At 47.2% G+C, this 22792-nt stretch overlaps 1 protein-coding gene across 1 annotated transcript in view; it reads left to right on the plus strand.

Moving 5' to 3' along the window:
- The window catches only part of LOC130119861 (coronin-7-like), a 63132-nt gene extending 41888 nt beyond the window's left edge, over positions 1–21244 (plus strand). Inside the window, exons 8-9 of the mRNA XM_056288451.1 lie at positions 20241–20324; positions 21158–21244. Of these exons, the coding sequence (XP_056144426.1) occupies positions 20241–20324; positions 21158–21244 (171 nt within the window). The remainder of the gene's footprint in view (positions 1–20240; positions 20325–21157) is intronic.
- The last annotated feature ends 1548 nt before the right edge of the window (positions 21245–22792 follow it).

The raw sequence follows: 22792 nt of genomic DNA on the forward strand, positions 1-22792 counted from the left end.
TGTCTGTGGTGAAAACCTACAGATCTCTGGGATCCGCAATCTCCCAGGAGCCCAGGTGAGCATCCAATATAGACACAATCATCAAAAAGGCCCAGCAGAGGATGTACTTTCTCCGCCAGGAAGTTCAGCCTGCTTCAGGAACTGCTGATTCAGTTCTACACTGCAATAGTCCAGTCTGTCCTCTGCACATCCATCACTGTCTGGTTTGGATCAGCCACCAAACAGGACAGGGACAGACTACAATGGACAGTTAAGTCTGCAGAGAAAATCACTGGTCCCAACCCGCCCTCCATTCAGGACTTATACACCTCCAGAGTCAGGACATGGGCAGGCAACATCACTGCAGACCCATCACACCCTGGTCACAACCTGTTCCAACTCCTCCCCTCTGGCAGGCGCTACAGAGCACTGTGCCCCAAAACAACCAGATATAAAAACAGTTTCTTTCTGCGGGCTGTCATTCAAATGAACGCTTAACACTGTCAATAAATCCAACCATTTTGTATATACTGTACTGTACATTGTTTGTATACTGTACACTCTGTCATGTCCATCTGCCTCAGTCATGTATGTAAGTAACCTGCTAACATTTATTTAAGCATAATCTGATATATTCTCTGCACCACTGCACCTTATCACCTCTTATTTTGCCCTTATAAGTCAATCCTTTTGTATATATCTGAAGAACATTGTGTTGTAGTGTTGTTATTCTATGTTAAATACAGCAAGAGAGCCACGAAACAGGAGACAAATTCCATGTATGTACAAACCTACATGGCCAATAAATATTATTCTGATATACGCAGCATCTCTCCTCCGCACATGTCCAAACCATCTCAATCTTGCCTTTCTTGCTTTGTTTCCAAACCGTCCAACCTGAGCGGTCCCTCTAATATACTCGTTCCTAATCCTGTCCTTCTTCGTCACTCCCAACCAAAATCTAAGCATCTTTAACTCTGCCTCCTGTCTTTTCATCAGTGCCACTGTCTCCAAACCATATAACACAGCTGGTCTCACAACCATCTTGTAAACCTTCCCTTTAACTCTCGCTGGTACCCTTCTGTCACAAATCACTCCTGACACTCTTCTCCACCCACTCCACCCTGCCTGCCCTCTCTTCTTCATCTCTCTTCCGCACTCCCCGTTACTTTGAATAGTTAACCCCAAGTATTTAAACTCATCCACCTTCGTCATCTCTACCCCTTGCATCCTCACCATTCCACTGTCCTCTCTCTCATTCACACGTATATTTTCTGTCTTGATCCTACCGACTTTCATTCCTCTTCTCTCCAGTGCATACCTCCACCTCTCCAGGCTCTCCTCAACCTGCTCCCTACTCTCGCATGTCATCCACAAACATCATAGTCCACGGAGACTCCTGCCTGATCTCGTCCATCAACCTGTCCATCACCATTGCAAACAAGAAAGTGCTCAGAGCCGATCCTTGATGTAATCCCACCTCCACCTTGAACCCATCTGTCATTCCAACCGCACACCTCACCACTGTCACACTTCCCTCATACATATCCTGCACCACTCCTACATACTTCTCTGCAACTCCCGATTTCCTCATACAATACCACACCTCCTCTCTCGGCACCCTGTCACATGCTTTCTGTAAATCTACAAAGACACAATGTGACTCCTTCTGGCCTTCTCTATACTTCTCCATCAACATTCTCAAAGCAAACATCACAACTGTGGTGCTCTTTCCTGGCATGAAACCATACTGCTGCTCGCTGATCATCACCTCTCCTCCTCTTAACCTAGCTTCTGTTACTCTTTCCCATATCTTCATGCTGTGGCTGATCAACTTTATACCTCTGTACTTACTACAGGTCTGCATATCTCCCTTATTCGTGAAAATCGGTACCAGTATGCTTCTTCTCCACTCCTTAGGCATCCTCTCACTTTCCAAGACTGTGTTAAACAATTTAGTTAAACAGTTTAATTAAAAACTCCACTGCCATCTCTCCTAAACATCTCCATGCTTCCACAGGTATGTCATCAGGACCACCTGCCTTTCCACTCTTTATCGTCTTCGTAGCCACCCTCACTTCCTCCTGGCTAACCCACCGCACTTCCTGATTCACTATCCCTACATCATCCAACCTTCTCTCTCTCTCATTCTCTTCATTCATCAGCCCCTCAAAGTACTCCTTCCACCTTTTCAGCACACTCTCCTCACTTGTTAGCACATTTCCATCTCTATCCTTCATCACCCTAACCTGCTGCACATCCTTCCCAGCTCGGTCCCTCTGTCTAGCTAATCGGTACAAGTGCCTTTCCCCTTCTTTAGTGTCCAACCTCTCATCCAACTCGCCATGTTACGCAAGTGTTGCAACTATGGCAACCGAGAAGGCCATTCTTTGCGTTCTTGTCGAAGAATTTTCAGAGCCTGAGGAAATCTGTTCAAATACTTGTTTAATACTATAAAATACCTACGACGAACATGTCCTCTAATGTCTTCAGTTGTTGTAAGCTGCGTGGATGCATTTGGAAAGGACTTCCATTGGATCCATTGTGCCGCTGCCTTTTTACTACAGCAGGGGTTTATATACACATCGCCACTGGTTGGGTAACACCTCTGACACGCCCACCCAACGAGAGAAAACCCACCTCAAAGCCCCTCGCACACCGTTTCACGCCTTTCTGAGGAAACGTGTCGTTCCACCCAGAAACTGTAGCGTAACGGTGAAAATTGTTTTCGGAATGACCGTGCCCCAGCTGATTCGGCGGTTGTCTGGCAAAAAAACAAAACAAAAAAGTGTGCCTCGTGTTTTGACGCCTGCAAAAGTGCTCCGTCTGGCTTAAGAAGCCTGAAAATTCAGGTATCAGTCCAAGCAATGATTCATTTATTTAGTATGAAGCTTTGAGACTTGAAGCACCAATCGGTTAATTTGATGTATTTTCAGGTTTCCAGGTTGTGATTGGCTGCACAGATGGCACACATTCCTATCACAGCTCCGTCAGTAAATGGAGATTATGTGAACGGGAAGTCTTTCCACAGCATTAATGTGCAGGTAGGCCTAAATAGCAGTCTTTAGCATTCCAGCTGAAAGATACTTTATGATACAGCCACTGCAGCTAATGACTGTCTTCACTGTGAAAATCACGTGTGATGCAGCCCACATCATCAGCAATGTGGAAGCAAAGTGGCCTGTGTCTGTGCATGACTCACAAATTGTGTGCAAGTGTACACTGAGCCCTGCCTGTGGTGAGTTTATAGTATATGTATATGTGTGTGTGTATATATATATATATATATATATATATATATATATATATATATATCCTATTATAATCAATATTTTGCTTCCACCTATTGCAACTGAAAATTTAAATTGCACCCTCGTATTATCGCAGGAGAATTCGGTAGTTCCCTGCTTGGTGAGAGGGGGTACACCTGCGAGTCCTATTTGCTGACCTCTTACCCTGATCCTGGGCTTGGCCCACAGCAATGTTATAACTTGGCTCACTGCAGGACACGAGCCAGGGTCGAGATGACCGTCGGGATGCTCAAGGCCCGGTTCCAGTGCCTTGGTAGGTTAGAGTCACCCCAGAAAGGGCATGTGACATAGGGTTACCCCAGAAAGGGCATTATTTGGGCATGTGTGATTCTCCACTACATTGCTACAACCAGTGAATGGTCCTGATATCGATCCTGACAGCCCGGCTGACGCACGAGATGGAAGAGCAGTTAGAGACATAATATGCTACCGTCATTTCTGATTGACCCATCACCTCCCCAGTGTCCAATAAAGACAATATGCCTTTCTTTATATGAAATCTTCTTCATTTCATTCAAGTACAAATTCAGTACAGTTGTTCATATTTATATGTTGTTCAAACAAGTAGAATTATCCACCTGTGGATACCTCATCCACCTTTAACTGATGTTCCAGCAGTTTCTATTTCTATTTTTGTCTTTTGCATCTGCAGACTTGTGTAGTCCATTTCTAAAGATTTTTCAATTTGTTTCTCTAAGTGCACCTTGTACAGCTGTTTCACGGGGAGCTATAGAAACACAAAAAGGGTTGAATTTCACAATGCCAGGTCTACTACTGTTACTACTTCTACTTTCGGCTGCTCCCGTTATGGGTCGCCACAGTGGATCATCCGTTTCCATCTCTTCCTGTCCTCTGCATCTTCCTCTGTCACACCAGCCACCTTGCATGTCCTCCCTCACCACATCCATAAACCTCCTCTTTGGCCTTCCTCTTTTCCTCTTCCCTGGCAGCTCCGTATTCAGCATCCTTCTCCCAATATACCCAGCATCTCTCCTCCACACACGTCCAAACCATCTCCGTCTTGTCTCACAGTGCCAGGTCTACTTAGTTTCATTGTAAGTCGTGGGCCAATGCTGAACGACATCTTACTGAGGCAAGTTGTGCTGTGGATGGACCCTCTTCCTCATTCTTATTTCCAACATTGCTCCGTTCAAGAAAAAGAAGGTGCAAGTTTTATTTTGGTAGAACATCATCAACTGTTGGAAATATTAATTAATTAATATGTTAAAAATAACAGTGGGGTGAAGTAGGACGACTTTTTTTTTCTTGCCGGTTGCCATGGTGAATCATAGTATCGGAGCCCAATTGATGGCTTTTTATAGTCATCACGCACACACTTAACTCAGAGTAAATATACTTAGTTGAACTAACTCAGATCAACTCTTGAGTTTGGCAGCTCAAAGTTAGTCAACCCAGAGTTAAGGTTTAAACTCGGGTTTGTTAAACCTTCCTGAAACAGGCCCCTGCTTTTGCACTTTTATTTCATGTTCATAATAGTAAAATTAAAAAGTTTTATTTCCCCTGAAGATGGTGCTTTTGGGGGTGAGGGTGGGGGGCTGGAGAGCTTGCCTAGGGTGCCAGAATGGGCAGAAATGCCACTCGTTGCTGCAATTAAGACAAGACTTGTGTTCTTGTTATACAGAGGATAGCAAGCGTCTTAGCCATGGCGTTTACAAATCTTGCTATAGGGGGCGCAACAAGGGCTGAAAAGCTCTCCTGTTACTAACCTGGCTCAGGTCTTGCAGCAAAGTGAAAAAGATATTTATTAACTAATCTAAAGTGAAGGCCATGTGGAAGGTGTCCTGGCTGCTCAGCAAGTGAGAGAAAACAACTCCTGGGATAGCAGCCCTTTTATATCCCTAGTCCACTCCCTCTTCTGGTACAGCCAACTAATTCTGACGGACCTCCCAACACTGGCTCTCCTGAAAGAGACAACTGGAGAGATCTAGATGGAAGTAAATAGGACCGAGGTATAATGAGAGGGCTGTCACACCCCCTCCCATACAGATGAGGGGCCAAAGGGCGCCTTGAACGCAACATAAAACTCAGGTCATTCAAGAGATATCAAGACATCACAGTAACCACAGTACTGTAACAATCCATTTGCACTTCAAACCGCCCACTCTTAAACACTCCCATTCAGCAGGTTTGGTACCTAGAAGAAGAAAATTAAGAGCAGGAGGGATGGGAGCTGTTTAGCAGAACAAATGAACAGTCGCCATACAAGGCAGACCTTTTAAGGAGGCAGTGTCTGTGACAGCGCATCAACCAGACATTCTCAGAACCTTTTATAAGGTGAATGTCTAGGTTGAATGGCTGAAGAAATAGACACCACCGCATAATATGCTGATTTGGAGCCTATCGAAAATGTAAGAACACCAAGGGGTTGTGGTCAGTATAGACCACAAGGGGTTTACTTCCACCACCCACGTAGACATCAAAGTGTTTCAAGGCCCAAATAAGAGCCAAGCCTTCTTTCTCCACAATGGAATAATTCAACTGGTAAGCGTTGAATTCCCTGGAAAAGAAACTGACCGGGTGGTCAATACCATCAGTACCAGTCTGCAAGAGTACAGCTCCAGCTCCCGATTGTTGGCATCTACCTGTAACTGAAACGGTTTACCAAGGCGGGGAGCTGCCAAGACAGGAGCAGACAAAAGACTTTTCACATTTTCAAAAGCACATCGAAACTGAGGAGACCAGTTAAACTTGACCCTTGAACTCAACAGATTAGTAAGAGGTGCAACTGCCATGGAGAAATATCTGCAAAACCCTTGGTAGTATCCTACCATGCCTAAACAAAAAACAAAACAAAAAAGGCCGCCTAAGTTCTTGAAGTGGCAGGAGGTGGGAACTTGGCGAACCTGACCCTCGTCAAGTTCCTTCCCCAAATAGATGAGAGTACCCTGGGCAAACTCACATTTAATTAGCTTAATAGTGAGATTGGGCCATGCAAGACAGTCAAATAGAGCTTTGATGTGGTATACATGTTCTTCTCAAGTCTCACTATAGATGACAACATCATCTAAATACACTTCGCATCCCTCTAACCCTGCCACTACCTTATTCCTTGAAAAGTAGCTGGTGCATTTTACAACCCAAATGGCATTACAGTGTAAGCATACAGGCATGCAATGTCTCGAGCCTGTTTTTATAGGGGCACTTACCAGTAACCCTTCAAAAGGTCAAACTTACAAATTTCACTGCGCCCACCTGGTCAACACAATCCTTCATACAAGGAAGTGGATAATATTCTGGCTTGTGATATCTTGTATGTGCACATCCTTGACAGGGAGGAACACTGGTTTGAACAGGGAGTCAAAGAGGCCATCTATAGGGCCCGACCTGGGCTAATATGGAACTGATCCCCAGCCCTGCAATATCCCCAGTTTCCATCCCTTACCCTTGAGCCCAAATCCCCAAATTCTGACCCTGTTGTAAAAAATCACTAAACAACCATGTCTTCCCCCACATCCCAAACGGACGCAGCATTTCAAGTGTGGTATAGGAATGGTCTGGTGTTCTTTAGTGACATCTTTTTCAATGACACATGTGCCTCATTTGGAGCACTGCAAAAAGACCGCAATATCCCAAGAACTAATTTTTTGATGATGATTTCCTTATGATCTTTGCTGGCTGAGCAAAGACCACGTGTTGAGAGAGGGTGTGTGACTTGCACAACGAGCTTGTGTCATTTTTATCCAGACTGCGGAGCAAAAAAACCCAAGAATATCAAAGATTTTTAAGTGACAATAAGATGATGGCGTATGTTATTTTTTTGAGCGGCATCATCTCTCAACTAATTGCTCACATTAATAATTGTAGCATCTTTGAGCAATATCAATCAGGATTCCATGCCCACCACAGCACAGAAACAGCTCTTATTAACATGTTACCAATGACTTCCTGCTCACCGCTGACTCTGGTGCTTGTTCAATTTTAATTTTAATCTTCCTGCAAGACATGAGTTCCGCTTTTGATATGGTCAATCATTACATCATTTTAAATTGCATGGAAAACCATGTGGGCATTAGGGACTCTGCTCTTGGCTTATTCTGATTTTACCAATCCAATAGATCTTTCTCTGTTGTAATGGGACAATTCTCCTCATCCCCAGCCCCCCTTGCATGTGGCGTTCCCCAGGGGTCAATTCTTGGTCCAATATTATTTTCCATATACATGCTTCCCTTGGGTGAGATCATCTGCAGTCATAATAAAAATTTTCACTGTTATGCGGACAACATCCAACTTTATGTCTCGCTTGCTGGTAGTGACACAGACGAACTTTCCCGTGTTATGGATTGTCTCTCCGATATTAAATGCTGGATGTCACAAAACTTCCTCTGGCCCAATGAGTCCAAATCTAAGGTGCTTTTATTCGGTGTCCTTAACCTGACCGTCAACCTGAAAAATAATCTTGGGAACCTTTCCGCCAATGTCAAGCACGCTACCCGTAATTTAGGTGTACTCTTGGACTCTGAGCTCTGTTTTGACACAAATCACCAAGCTAGTACAGTCATGCTTTCTCAATCAGGAACATCTTAAAAAAAAATTCTATTTCAAACTGACCTTGAAAAAGTCATTCCTGACTGTTTTGCCTTGTTTTGTAAAGCAGATCAGGTCTTACGCTTTATGTTTTTATCATTTTGTATTGTAAAGCACCTTGTAACATTCTTTTGACAGGCACTGTATAGATAAAGTTTATTGTTATTATTACTCAACATTGTAGATGATCCCTGAGGATTTACATAAACCCCTAAGTGTATATTAAGCACTAGCAACTATCAAATACTATGCCAGAGGTCCTTTAATTCCTGACAGGCCCCAGTGGTCACAAACCTGGCTCATGACTTGCAACAAATGAGAGAGTCCACACACTAATGAAAGGTGAAAAGATAGTTGTTAACTAATCTAAAGTGAAGGCTGTGTGGAAGGCGTCCTGGCTGCTCGGCAAAAGAAAAAAAACCGAGGATAGCAGCCCTTTTATATCAGTAGGCCAATGCCTCCTCTAGATAGAAGTAAATAGACAGAGATACAAAGAGAGGGCAGTCAAAAAAAACAAATCTCGTGAAGTGTAATGCACTCGCTAATTGGACAAGTAATTATTTGAATCCAGAGTTTGGTCAAAATTACTTCGGGTGGGCTTGGCTTATGATGTTTTAGCTTATAACTTGGCTTATGATCAGACTATTGCTGTGAAACTTGCTGACTTAACCCAGTTCTCCTATTTTGAATGTTCTCCCTGAGTTTCATCCAAGATTCGTGCCAAGTTTCAATCAGTGAAATTAAGATTGAATGGCAACCATATTACAAACTCTCTCATAGAATCCCTATGCATTCATAACAACCACTGCAAACAGTTGTAATGTCATTCAACTTTCTAGATATTCACTATGACATGCTGCTCAATATCAGGAATCAGGAACACTTTATTTGTCATTTGACCTCATGCACTTGCGTATATGAAATGAAACGAAACCTCATTTCCCCCAGCCCACAGCAGTACAACACAAAGACAAAAACACATCCAAAAACCACAAGAACACACATATCCAAACCAACACATATATCCGACTAAACAAAAATCACTGTCCAAGGGAACGAATGCCAGCCAGGATGACTCTTGGAACCGCCGGTCTGCATGGGCTAGCAGTTAGCTTAGCCTGCCCTCGCTTCCGTGTCCTGTCGGACTGTCCTCGGCGTTTCCTCCTAATAATATTTCATAATCAAAAGTTTCATACTTCATGAGTTAAGTAATACATTGATGTCAATGAACCTCATTAACCCCACCCCTTTTTCTCCCCAACTGAATTTGGCCAATTACCCCACTCTTCTGAGCTGTCGTGGTCGCTGCTCCACCCCCTCTGCCGATCCGGGGAGGGCTGCAAACTACCACATGCCCCCTCAGATACATGTGGAGTCGCCAGCCGTTTCTTTTCACCTGACAGTGAGGCGTTTCACCAGGGGGACGTAGCGCTTGGGAGGATCACGCTATTCCCCCCAGTTCCCCCTCCCCCCAAACAGGCACCCCGACCAATCAGAGGAGGCGGTAGTGCAGTGGCCAGGACACATACCCACATCAGGCTTCCCACCCACAGACACGGCCAATTAGGGACGCCCAACCAAGCCGGAGGTAACACGGGGAATCGAACTGGCGATCCCCATGTTGGTAGGTAATGGAATAGACCACTACGCCACCTGGACACCCGGCCCAATTAATTTCTATGAATTTATAACTCAAGCATGGTTTATCATCTCCATTGCATTTTTAAAACACTGGATGTAAAGTAAATGGAAAACCAGTCATCGAATGCCTACGTCATTAAGTCCTGCCGCCGGCACGCTTTGGCCACATTGAGCACGGTTATCGAACCGGGCCAGCAATTAAAAGAACAGGCCCAGTTTGCAACCATTTCACACCAAAGCGTGTATGAATGGAATTGCCATTGAAACAGTGACCTTCGATGCTCAGGAGCGTTTGGCCTTGATGTGGGCGAGAGCCTCGAGTGTATTTAAGCATACTTGGTGCCAGATGTATCCAGATGTATCCAGCAGTGACTATCAAAGCTGTGAGCCAATGAATGTCAGATTGGGTGACCGTCTCAATGACCGTCTAAAATACTCAGATGTGGTTATCAGTTGCACAAAAGCACCTGTTGCCCTTAATGGCTCAAAGCCCCACGTTGCCGCTTGCTGATTTATTTTCTTTCCTGTGATTGGCCGACTCTCAAAAAAGGGGGAATAATGTCATATGCTTTTGAAAAAAGAGAGACTGTTTTGCTGCACATTCTGGCCCTTCTGCTTGATATCGAAACGGCTCCGATGGATGGAGAAAAGGGGGGGGGGGATAATGTGTTAACGCCGCTTGACATTTTTGAACGAACCCCTGAAACAGACTCGGCGGTCAGAGCCCAGGTCGTTCCCAGTTTGGTCAGCGTGCCAGCTCTGCGTTGTGTTGCCCCTGTGAGGAAGTCAACTGGCTGTGGCAGGCGGCGCTGTGATGGAAGCCTTGAGGCGAAAAGATTTGTCTCTTCTTCTGTTTATTTCACGTCGACTCCCACCCCTCAAGCCCCTTGTTATCTATCGCTCCGCAGCGTCTTCATTTATCCCGGGCCTCCCCCCATACATCTGGGCCGTTTTTCATCCGGCAGCACTGCCAAGACTTATTTCAAGGCGAACAGTTCCCTTACCTGTACGGGGCATACCGACCGGCTCCAGGCTGCAGGCTGCAGGCAGAAAAACGACCTGCAGTCACGACCTCACTGTTTATTCTGTCCAGGACTTATTATCAACTCCCTGTCTGTGCGCTGGCGATGTTGTTTTTGAATGCCTGTTTTGGAGCCAGGTCAGTAGAAAATTCCCTAACCCCTTTTGGCGTATATAGAAAGAGAGAGAGAGAGAGCGTTTTTCCCCCCATAAACCATCTATAGCATTGGTAAGAGTGCTCACTCTCTCGTTCTCTCTATCTATATATAGAGAGAGCGATATATAGAGATATATATAGAGATATATATAGAGATATATATATAGATATATATATATATAGAGATATATATACATATATACATATATAGAGAGATATAGATATATATATATATACATATATACATATATATAGAGATATATATATATACATATATATAGAGAGAGAGAGATATAGAGAGATATATAGAGAGATATAAATAGACTCTCTCTCTGTCTGCACTGCATGCGGGAAGGTTGGGTGCGTCAGCGTGAGTGAGGGCGTTAAATGAGCTTGAGCGTGTTTTTTGGATTAATTCACTTGTTCTGTACTGCTTTCACTTTTCTTTTCTTTTCTTCTCTACATGGTGAGGCGAGGGAAGTTTAATTTTACTTCGTCGGTGGTTGTTGGAAAGTGACTGGAGTAGCTGGTGGGAATTTGGTGGTGTGCAATATGGCGCCCCTCCCCGGCGAGGGCTCGCCTCCCCTGTCTATCAGACACGGGGTTAGAGTCGTGGTCGACTCGCGGTACACTGTGGAACAGGTTCTCCTGGCTGCAGGAGAACAGGTCGGTTATGAGAACATCACCTACGGCTCTCGGATGAACAAAGCCGTGGTGGCTTTTCTCCGAGAGGAGCGTTTAGTCCACCTGTTGGTGGAGAGGGGCCTGGTGCTAGACGATCTGTTTGTAGCCGTCTCGCCATTGTTTGTGCCGTCGACACGTGTTACCGTGTCAGGCGGGCCTCCGTTTATCCCGAACGAGCTCATTGAGAAAGAACTGGGTCGTTTCGGGGAGTTTGCTGGCGGGTTCAGAACAGTCCGTCTGGGTTGTGGCGACGCCAGACTGCAGCACGTTACCTCCCTGCGGAGGCAGGCCTTCATGTATTTAAATGATCCCTCAGAACATCTACAAGTGTCATTTAAGGTCAAATACGAACACGGCTTCTACACTTTGTATGCGAGTTCTGGCAGCATGAAGTGCTTTGAGAGCGGCGATGTCGGCCACAAACGTTCATCCTGCCCGCACGGGGAGCCCACAGCGGGCAGCAGTACAGGCGAGCCGCCGCCTGATGGCGCCGCTGAGGGCGGTAGCCCGCAAACGGCGCGGCAGGAGACACCGTACCCGGTGATCCGCAACCTGGTACGGAAGGAAATGTAACAACTGAACAGGACAGCAATACTGTAAATGATGGTAATTTGAGTGGTACTGAAACACAGGATGCGGATGTATACAGAGACGAAGGACAGACAGAACCAGCGAGAGACAGTCACCCAGCCGAGGCTGAGAGTCAGGTTCCTGCAGGTGAGTCACACTGTGAAAACGCTGGAAATGAAGATGAGGACATGTTAGAGGATGATAGCCTATCTCAGTTTGCTGATATTGTGTCACAAGGTGATCAGCAGTCATACTCATTGAAAGAGATTAATGATTTCCTTGATGAAACCTATGGCAGACGGTCTGTGGATGTATCAGATTTCTTCTCAGATTTTGGACAGGTTTGTTAACTCTGTTATGAAAATTAGAAAAACAGCTGGTTATGAAGAGCTCAGTAAGCAGAAGAGGTTTCGTCTGAAGAAGATTCTGACGAAACTCAGGAAGAAAAGCGAGGAAATGTTCCTTTACATGTATAAAACTGAAATATATGTGATACACAAAAGGTGTTATTTCTCTCTTGGAAAGGTTTCACTGTCTTATCCTTCCTTTTCTCTCTTCTTTTAATGGACGGTTTGCGAGTAGGGAGTCTAAATATTAACGGAGGACGGGATAGAGTTAAGCGAGGTGTGGTAGCTGAGCTGATTAGAGCTAAGAACATAGATGTGCTCTTCCTACAGGAAACACATAGCTCTGTAGACAACGAGATAGAGTGGGGAATGAGTTGGGCAGGCCAGGCTTTTTTGAGCCATGGTACCAACTTTAGTGCAGGTGTAGCGGTTCTTTTCTCGCAGCGCCTCCTTTTAACAAATGTTTTGACATGTGAAGTGGAGCAGGGCAGAATCCAGGTAGTTCAGGCAACAATCCGAGAAATACCTTTTGTGTTTATAAATGTGTATGCTTATAATACAGGCACTGATCTCTTGAGATTGTTTAGCAAACTGAGGGATAAACTCAAACAATTTAATAGTGGCTCAATCGTAGTGGTGGGAGGAGACTGGAATTGCACTACACACCCTACAGTTGACAGAAACTCAGAAGAGCCCCATCCACCGTCAGCTTCTTTTCTGTCCACTGTGGTTGCAGAAAACGACTTTATGGATGTTTGGAGGACACTTAATCCAACAGCTAGGCAGTACACATGGGTAAAAGCTGGGGAAGGTAGTGTGAGGGCAGCCAGGTTGGACAGGATTTACCTCAATCAAACATACAGCAACAGGTTGATTAAGTCCACGATATCACCTGTGGGATTTTCAGATCACCATTTAGTACTGGCAGATTTTTCTTTACAAGTTCAATTTCGACACTGTTCCCACTGGCACTTCGATGTGCGGCTAACGCAGGATAAAGCCTTCTGTCAGTTCTTCTCTGACTTCTGGAGTCATTGGAGGCTGAGGAGGAAGGATTTTGAGAGCTTAGCTCGATGGTGGGAGGTAGGAAAAACACAAATTAGGATTTTATGTCAGTAATACAAACAACACACTCTCGGTGTGGAGAAACTCTGTCTTGACGAATTAGAGAGAGAAATTAGGATATTGGAAGGTGAAGTAATTATTGGACATGATGGTAACAGCAGCACTTGGGAAAGTAGGAGGAAGGCTTTAGGTAGGTTCCTGCATGAGAGAGCAAAGGGTGCTTTCATCAGAACCCGAATTGCCACCATCAAAGACATAGATGCCCCAACTTCTTTTTTCTTTAAACCCGAGAGGAAAATTGGAAAGAACAATGTGATGATGCACCTCAAACTTCCCAGTGGGGCAATTACAACTGATCCATCAGAGATGAGGAAGTTGGCCATAGACTTCTACAGCAGCCTGTTCAGTGCGGAGACCTGTGACTCCGGCTGTGTGGGGGACATACTGGAGGGACTGCCTCAGCTGGGTGAAACACAGGTGACTTCGCTGGAGTCCCCCATCTCCTTTGATGAGATATCTGTGGCGGTTCAGCAGCTCAGCTGTGGCAAAGCCTCTGGAGTTGATGGACTTCCTTCAGAGTTCTACAAGACGTTTTGGACTCTAATTGGACGAGACTTACACAATGTTTTTAAAGAATGTTTGAACTCTGGAACTCTACCTTTAAGTTGTAGGCGGGCTGTCCTGACACTGCTACCAAAAAAGGGAGATCTTGGCCTACTGAAAAACTGGAGGCCAGTTTCATTGTTGTGTACTGACTATAAAATCATTGCAAAATGTCTTTCAAATAGACTCAAACAGTGTATGGACACGGTTGTACATTACAGCCAGACGTACTGTGTTCCTGACCGTACAATTAAGGATAATCTTTTTTTGATACGTGACATTATTTTCTTTAAAATAATGTCACGCTCCAGGAGCTGGATGTTGGCCTGCTTTCCTTAGATCAAGAGAAGGCTTTTGACAGGATTGATCATTGCTCTCTGTTCAAAACACTTAAAGGTTTTGATTTTGGGGATAAATTTGTTAACTGGATTAGGTTGTTGTATTCCGGAGCCAGTGTTCTGTTGAAGGTAGGAGGTGGACTCAGCCGACCTGTCTCTGTTAAGAGAGGTATAAGACAAGGTTGTCCCTTATCTGGGATGCTGTACTCCCTGGCCATTGAACCACTTTTATTTCAGCTCAGGCAGGGGCTCCCAGGGCTAACCTTTTCAGGGAAGATCACCACTGCAGTTAGCTTATCAGCATACGCTGACGATGTCACAGTTTTCATAACAACCCAAAACGATGTACAATTTCTCGGGCAGAAATTGGCCTTATACGAACACGCTTCCTCTGCAAAAGTCAATTGGTCAAAATCCGAGGGTCTGTTGCTGGGGGAGTGGAACAATAGAGAAAAGCCGACATTACCAGCGGGGCTGCAGTGGAATACAGAAGGGATAAAATGCCTAGGTGTCTTTCTAGGCAGTGACCGCCTCCTGAGCAAAAACTGGGAGGGATTAACTGAAAAGGTTAGTGCCCGATTGTCTAGATGGATTTGGATCCAGCCTCAGTTGTCCTATAGGGGGAGAGTCTTGATTGTTAACAACTTGATTGCCTCGATGTTCTGGCACCGGTTTACAGTTGTAGAACCTCCGGACATGCTCATACGGGAAGTACAGAAGACGCTGGTGGACTTCTTCTGGGGAGGCTTTCACTGGACCAAGTCTGCTGTACTGTTCCTACCAGTGCTAGAAGGAGGCCAGGGCCTGATTGACCTCCTCAGTCGCATCATGGCCTTTCGCCTTCAAACTGTGCAGCGCCTTTTATACCATGACCAGCGACTTTGGAGTGAAACAGTGTCTGTGTTGCTTCGGAGGGTCATGAACCTGAACTATGACAAGCACCTGTTCCTTCTGGACCTGGCTGGCATGGATTTCACGACAACACCCTTCTATCAATCTGTTCTCCGCGCTTGGGGAACGGTCTTGCGCACCAACAGGGACTACTCCCAGCTCTATGGCAGTGTAGGGGAGGAACCACTGTTCCATAACCCACTGATACACTGCAGGATGCTCAGCTCCGTACGTGTACAGAGATCCCTCATAAGAGCTGGACTTACAAAATTAGCGTGTCTCAGATCAGGAGGACAGTGGAAGACGGCGGGCATTTTGAGCCAAGAGACTGGCTTTAAATCTCTTCGTTTGATGGAGAGATTGTTGGGAGAAGTGATCAGTGCGCTTCTTGGCTTCTTCAGGGAGGCACTAGGAGTGGAGTGTGGAGAGGATCAGCCAGCTATGCTGCCTGTCTTTCCATCTTTGTCAGTCCGTGCGGCAGTGGAGGAACAGGAAGAAGTGAAGGGGGCCATTCTGTCCTTCAAAACGCCAGAACTACATGACCTCTCAAGTACATCACAGAAGGCCTTGTACGCAGTCACTGCAAAGGTTCTCAACAGAACATCACTAGCCGGCGTGCAGGAGTCGAGGTGGTTGAGTTTGTTGGCACCAGGCTCATCCCCCAGGGGCAGCTGGAGGTCCCTGTACAAACCCCCCATTGAGAAACGCACTGCGGATCTACAGTGGAGGGTGGTACATGGGGCTGTGGCTACGAACAGACATGTGGCACACTTTGATCCTAGGGTAGGGAGTCAATGCTCTTTCTGCAATGATGAGGAAACCCCACAGCACTTATGGCTTAGGTGTCCCAGGTTGGGCCCTCTTTTCTCTGTACTGCAGCGGTGGCTCAGAGGTTTAGGAGAGGTTCTTGCAGACAGCCTGTTTGTCTTTGGTCTGAGGTACATGGCAGCACAGTGCAGCCGTGTCACCTTGGTTAATTTTTTGATAGGACAGGCGAAAATGAGCATTTGGCTTAGCAGACGGAACAAGACGAAAGGCACAGGGTCCACAAACGCCATGCTCATGTTCAGGGGTCTAATGGCTGCTCGGCTGAAAGTAGAGTTCATGTTTTTCAACCTTAGTTCAAACCTGGAAGGATTTATTTCTATGTGGGGACATGGGGATGTGCTGTGCACAGTGGAAGACCAAGTGCTTATTCTTAATCTTTGAAAAAAAGGGAAATAGGGGGAAGGTCTGTATCCTTTTGTTTTTACTGTGTATGGCAATTGTTGTGTTTTTCCACTGTGTATATGAGTATTTGTGTTGATGTTATCTTGATGTGACTGAAGAATTGGAACATTAAAGGCTTAGTTAAAGGTCAAAGGTCTCTCTCTCTCTCTCTCTCTCTCTCTCTGTCTCTCTCTCTCTCTCTCTATATATATATATATATATATACGTATATATATATACGTATATATAGATATACACACTCGCTCTTGCTCTCTCTCTCTATATATATATACATATAGATATAGATATAGATATACACACTCGCTCTTGCTCTCTCTCTCTCTCTCTCTCTCTCTCTCTCTCTCTATATATATATATATATAGAGAGAGAGAGAGTGAGAGAGCGAGAGTGTTTTTTCCCCTCGGAAACCATCAATAGCATTGGTAAGAGTGCTATAGAGAGAGTGATATATAGAGATTTTTATATAGACTCTCGTGCGCTCGCTCTCTCTCTCTCTATATATATATATACACTCGCTCTCTCTCTCTCTATATATATATATATACACACTCGCTCTTGCTCTCTCTCGCTCTCTCTCTCTCTATATATATAGATATATATATATATATATATATATAGAGAGAGAGAGAGAGAGAGAGAGAGAGAGAGCATTTTTCCCCCCAGAAACCATCAATAGTGTCGGTAAGAGTGATATATATATATATATATACATATACATATATACGTATATATATATTTGAAGGCACACCAGGAGAGCCAGAGAACATCTGTATAACTTGCAGATGGTTTCGAATAAAAAAAAAATCCTGGTATGCGACAAGATGATATATCGAGCCCCAGAGAAATGCACTCGTCTGAGTCATGCAGTCGACGTCAGGCTCAGGCTCTCGGCATGTGCGGCGGCGTCGTACGGCTTCATGTTCGGGAGCGATAACGTTCGGCCGTAACTTCTCATCCACCCTATGGGTGCTTGTGACCCGTGGCCGTTCTACGCTTCATTAAATGGGATGGTCACGACGGGGGGCTTTAGAGGGATGTGATGGGATGAGATGGAGAGGAAGGGTCCAGATCCTTTTCTTTGTCTTTTGCCAGCGGTGACTGGTGTGGTGTGTGTGTTAGGATTCCATTCTATTGAAGGCGGCGAAATATCATCTTCCAAAAACTAATAACTAGTGCCCCCTAACTCCTTGCCCCCTGCCGTCCCACCCTGGGTCCTCACTCCTGCTGCAGCCCTGAAGGACGCAGGATTTCTTTGCATGCCGAGTTGACCGGTAGCTAACCACTTCATCCCCTCTGTACGTAAAGGATCGAAGGAGTTTGCCGTCTCGAGTAAGCACTTCAACCTGTGTAGATGGGGGTAGGTTGTGTGTGTGTGAGTGCTTTCCCATATCTTTCATTACGGAGGCCTGCATGGCATCAGCATCCGTATGTGTGTGATATTGCATGGGTTTCGACCCCTGGGCATGTGTGCATCATTTACCGTCCACGGGAGGCGCGCCGAGGAGGAGGATTTAGGGGGTGCAATGGACAATGAAATATTTGACAGAGAAAGCGAAAGAGCAAAGAAGAACCAGACCCCGGACGGCGACTAGCACTCCATCATCGAGCATCTGGGGCGGGGCGTGTGGGCGAGGGAGACGGCGGAGGGGAGAGGAGAGGATGGGTGGCGGGCGGGGGGGGGGGGGGGTGGCGGCGGCGAGAGAATGGGGGTTTGGAATGGACTTGATAGGGCCCACATGCGTCCCTCCCTGCACACACGCACTGAACTCCTGTCTGACTGGATTTAATGTTCTCTACTACACCCCTAACCTTCCCCCCCCCCACCCCCACCCCACCCCCCCAGAAATCAGCATGATCTTTTAAATCACTTTTTTTAAAACGTCGCGTTATTGTAGGGCCTTTCCATAATTCTCGGTTTTTATGCGCTCTATCCCCCCCCCCGTGTGTTGTCTGTTATTTATTTAACCTATCCGTCTTTCCACGTCGCTGGCAGTTTTATTGTTACGCCTAATTGTTTCTATCTGGGGGGGGTTGTTTTTTTTTAAACCGTTTCCAGTCTTTTCTTTTCCTTGGCCGTGCAGCGCTTTGTAATTTTGTTTTGAAAGGTGCTAAATAAATAAAGACTATCCCGTTTTGTGGTATCTGACAAGGGTTCGTGGGACTGGACGGTGAGGTGCAGCGCCGGTGGGGACTGGACGGGGGGAGTTGCCCCGTCACTCGAGCGGCGTCCCGCTCTGTACGGTGGCTCGCGGAGCGCCACGTGGAAGGGCGGATTGTCTCTCTTTGTTTTTCTAACGGCTCACTGGTGGGCATTCAATCTCGCCCCGAGAGAGAGGGAGAGAGAGGGAGAGAGAGGGAGAGAGAGAGAGAGAGAGAGAGAGAGCGCGGCACACTGTTTGCAGATGCTGTGCGAGCATTGAGCGGTGCCAAACCCTTCCGACTTATTGTACACAGTCGTCCAGTCACGCTCCTCAGAGGGTTGGGCATGATGACAGGCGGCCATAAAAACGACAACAGCAATTTGGAGAGACACGGCGGGCCGACTGCTCCTGTTCCGTACGAACCCCACCGCTAACCCCCACCCCCCCCCCACCCCACCCCAACCCCGTGCCTTATGTGGAAAGTCCGTGTAATTCGAGCGCTGTGTGCACCGGTACCGACCGAGGACTCTCCGTGACTAACGGCTGGAGACGTTTGGCTCCGTAAGTAGCCCCCCCACCCCCCCCCCCGACAGATAGGCTAAGTGGCACGCTTTAAGCAGGATTAGGGAGATTTCATCTCTTGAAGGGGGGGGGGGGGGGCCCGCAGTTTTGCATTCGTCAGAAACGCTGTGTAAAGCCCTGGCTATTTCAGAACTGTATATTCAACCACACATATATCTGGCCGCTGATTGACGGTATTTTTTTTTGCCAGCCCGCCCGACCCCATTTTTAACCCATATGTCTGGCGAGTGCCCTACCCTGGGGCGGCGTGGCTCAGGAGGCAGAGCGGGTGGTCTGGTAATCGGAAGGCCGCTGGTTCGATCCCCGGCTCCTGCAGAGAGCGCGTCGAAAGTGTCCTAGAGCAAGACACTGAACCCCTAACTGCTCCCGATGAGCAGGTTGGTGCCCTGCATGGCAGCCTCCACCCATGAGTGTATGAATGTGTGTGTGTGAATGTGAGGCGTACTCTGTAAAGCGCTTCGAGTGGTCGGTAGACGAGGGAAATGCGATATAAACGCAGCCCGTTTCCCTTGTTTCCGCCCCCTCTCTCTCTTCTCTGTGACCATCTATCTACATCTCTTGTTCTTTAGGAAGCCTGCACATTCCCTCGCGTCAACATGCCACAGATTTTAGCCGCAAAACACGTCAGTTTCGAACGGAGGCCGCTACTCCATCAGCCCGGCGACGTTGTTTTGACACACATTAACCAAGGGAACGGCACAACACGGCCTCATCGCCGCACGCTGACAAAGACACAATGTCACAGTGGTGAAATCTAAGCTGCCCTTGGGGGGCAGAAGTCACCCTGTCTACTACGTCAACAACAACAAGTGCCCCTTTCATGGGACAAGTCTCGTTCTGTTTTTCCCTGGGCACCTGTCGGCCCCAGAGGCTCCAGCCCATTCCCGCTTCCTCCCCCCCCCCCCCCCCGTCGTCTTTGTGTCAGCCCTGCCAGTCAGTCACTCATCACTGTCCCGCTTAACTTTACAAAAAACTCTGCGTTATGGCTGAGGGCCCGTGGCGGGCAGAAACTTGGGGGAGGGGGGGGGGGGATGATTTTTCATGGGACGCAGCACTTCTTGTTTCCCTGCGATTCTGTTGAGCCACCAGCCTGTTGAGTCTTTCTGACTAATTCAGCCCTGTCTTCATCCTGCAGAGTGCCAAGAGTCTTCAGAGCAACAAGGACTCACGCGTCCTCTGGGCCAAAGACGACCAGTTGCTGACAACTGGCTTCGATATGGTGAGAACATCCACACATATACTACGATGACCTGATACAGATGGGTAATAAATTGATTGAGCCCTACATTGAGGGGGGTCCGGGGGCTCTGTTATGCTGTGGGGGGGGGGCATTTTCCTGGCATGCTTTGGGTCCACTCGTGCCCCTTAGAAGGAAGGGCCACGGCAAATCGATACAAAGTTATTCTGAGCGACCACCTCTGTCCGATGATGAGACATTTCTATCCTGATGGTGGTGGTCTCCTCCAGGTGCCTGCCCCCACCCACAGGGCACGAGGGGGCACCGAACGGTTTGGCGAGTATGAAAATCATACGCCGCGGCTTTCGCGGTCACCAGATCTCAACCCAGCTGAACACCCGTGGGAGATTTTGGACCGACGCGTTAGACGGCGTTCTCCACCACCACCACCATCAGAACATCAGAAAGTCGAAGGGCAGTCGAGACATATATACATAAATAAAGACATGGATACAGACAGAGCTTCCTTCCATTTCAGTACGACATTATACCACGTATTTACTAGCGCGGCGTGCAATCCCTCTTCCGACGGCAACGCGGGTCGCAGTGGCAGAGTGGCGGCTGTTCATCCGGAACGATGCTGCGTTCCTCCACTAGAGTTCAGAGGCTTGTAGAATCTATGACAAGGAGCACTGGAGCTGTTCTGGAGGCTCGTGGTGGTCCGACACCTTACTAAGACCCCTCATGTTGGTTTGTCCTTTAATTGGTCACCTGTCCATACACGTTCATGCATGTGTGCGTGCACATCCGTGCTTATGTGCCTCAACCTGTGTGTGTGTGTGTGTGTGTGTGTGTGTGTGTGTGTGTGTGTGCAGATGCGTACCCGGGAGGTGAGGCTGTGGGACAGCAGGAAGCTGAGCTCGTCTCTGGGCTGCGTGTCCCTTGGTACATCCAGTGGGTGAGTACTACATGACGGCTCTCTGCAGATGTGCCTCAGAGTCCTGACACGGACTCCTGACTTACTGCACTTGAGAGAACTCGTGTGTCAAACAGAGGAATGTGTTTTCTATTTCAATGCGAGCCGTGTTGTTCAGCACATGTGTGTGTGTGGTGTGTGTGTGCGCAGCAGTGCGTTTGTGCATGTAGAGTGGTGTACAACGGGGGGCTCCACACGTCGCGAGGCATTTTGTCGGTTGCGCGGCCGGCTGCAGAATGTGGACCTCCCAAGGTTCAGACTCTGTCCCTCCACATTCCTGTCATTTCCTGGGTCAGATCCACACACACACACACACACACACAGATACACACCCGTACACAAGTACACACACTTCTATCTCCTCATCTCTCCTCTATGTAAAAGTGTGTGTGTGTGTGTGTGTCCTCCTGTCTATAACCAGGGTGAAGGGTTAGGCAGTGACAGCCTCTCTTCCCCTCACACACAGCCTCTCCTTTCTTATCCTGACCCCCCCCCCCCCCATTTATTTTCTGAGACGCAGCAGCCAAAGGCTGGGAGGCGAACGCGCGTGTATCCTGGCACAGAGGAGAAGGATGGAGGAGAAATGTTGTGGGAGGGATGAGGGGGGGAGAAAGCGATCCTTTGTCAGATTGAGCCGATGCGATTCGGTGTCGTTTTATAAACAGGTTCACAGGCCAAAGCTATCTCGGACTCGAGCAGACCAAACTAGGCCGGGCCGGGCCGGGCCAGGCGGCGTGCGGCGGGGTATTACTGTATAAAGGCAAAGAGGCAGCAGCGCCGGGCACTCGGAGGGGCGTCTGCTGGCCGTGACACCGCCCTGGCTGCACGGATGTCACCAAAATGAAGGCATTTTTGCAGTTTTTCCAACGCAAAAGAGGAGCTCGGACAGCATTAAAGTCCAAAAACCCAAAGTGATTTATTCCATAGTGCCCAACTGAAGGGTGCAGGTGAGAGGAGAAAATGTATGTATATAAACAAGAATGGCGTTTCAGTTGCATCGCTTTTCCTCACACGTCACCTCCGCCTTCTGTGAGTTTGGTCGCCGCTCCGCGCTCAAACGAAGCATACGACCCTGTTTACACTCGGTTTTAAAATGCGTTTCGGGCGATCGCATCACAAGTGGACGGCGAGACACGTCGCCGTTTACACCCGCACGCCTCCGAATGCGTCCTGCTGACCACTTGTGATCAGATTTCGTTACTCCGAAGAAGAAGATTTCCTGTCACGTCCTCGTCGGGGGACGCATCAGGACGCATTAGCGTTTACGCTGCAAAAGATATGTGGTCAAATGCGTCCCCAGACCACCTGGGCAAGTGGTTTGAGTAACCGGTTCACGAAACGTTTCGGTGGTCGTTCACGCTTGTATTTAGCGCCGCCCACTTGTGATCTGATTGCAAAAAAAAAAGCACATTTTAAAACCAAGTGTAAACGGTGTATGCGCAGGGCCGGATCTAGGCATAGCGTCTAATTGCCACTGGGGGGGGGGGCAGACAGACGGATAAAAACATCAACTTTTGGTCTAAATTAAAAATGT

This window comes from Lampris incognitus, chromosome 10 (assembly GCF_029633865.1).
Source record: "Lampris incognitus isolate fLamInc1 chromosome 10, fLamInc1.hap2, whole genome shotgun sequence".
Classification (NCBI taxonomy): Eukaryota; Metazoa; Chordata; class Actinopteri; order Lampriformes; family Lampridae; genus Lampris; species Lampris incognitus.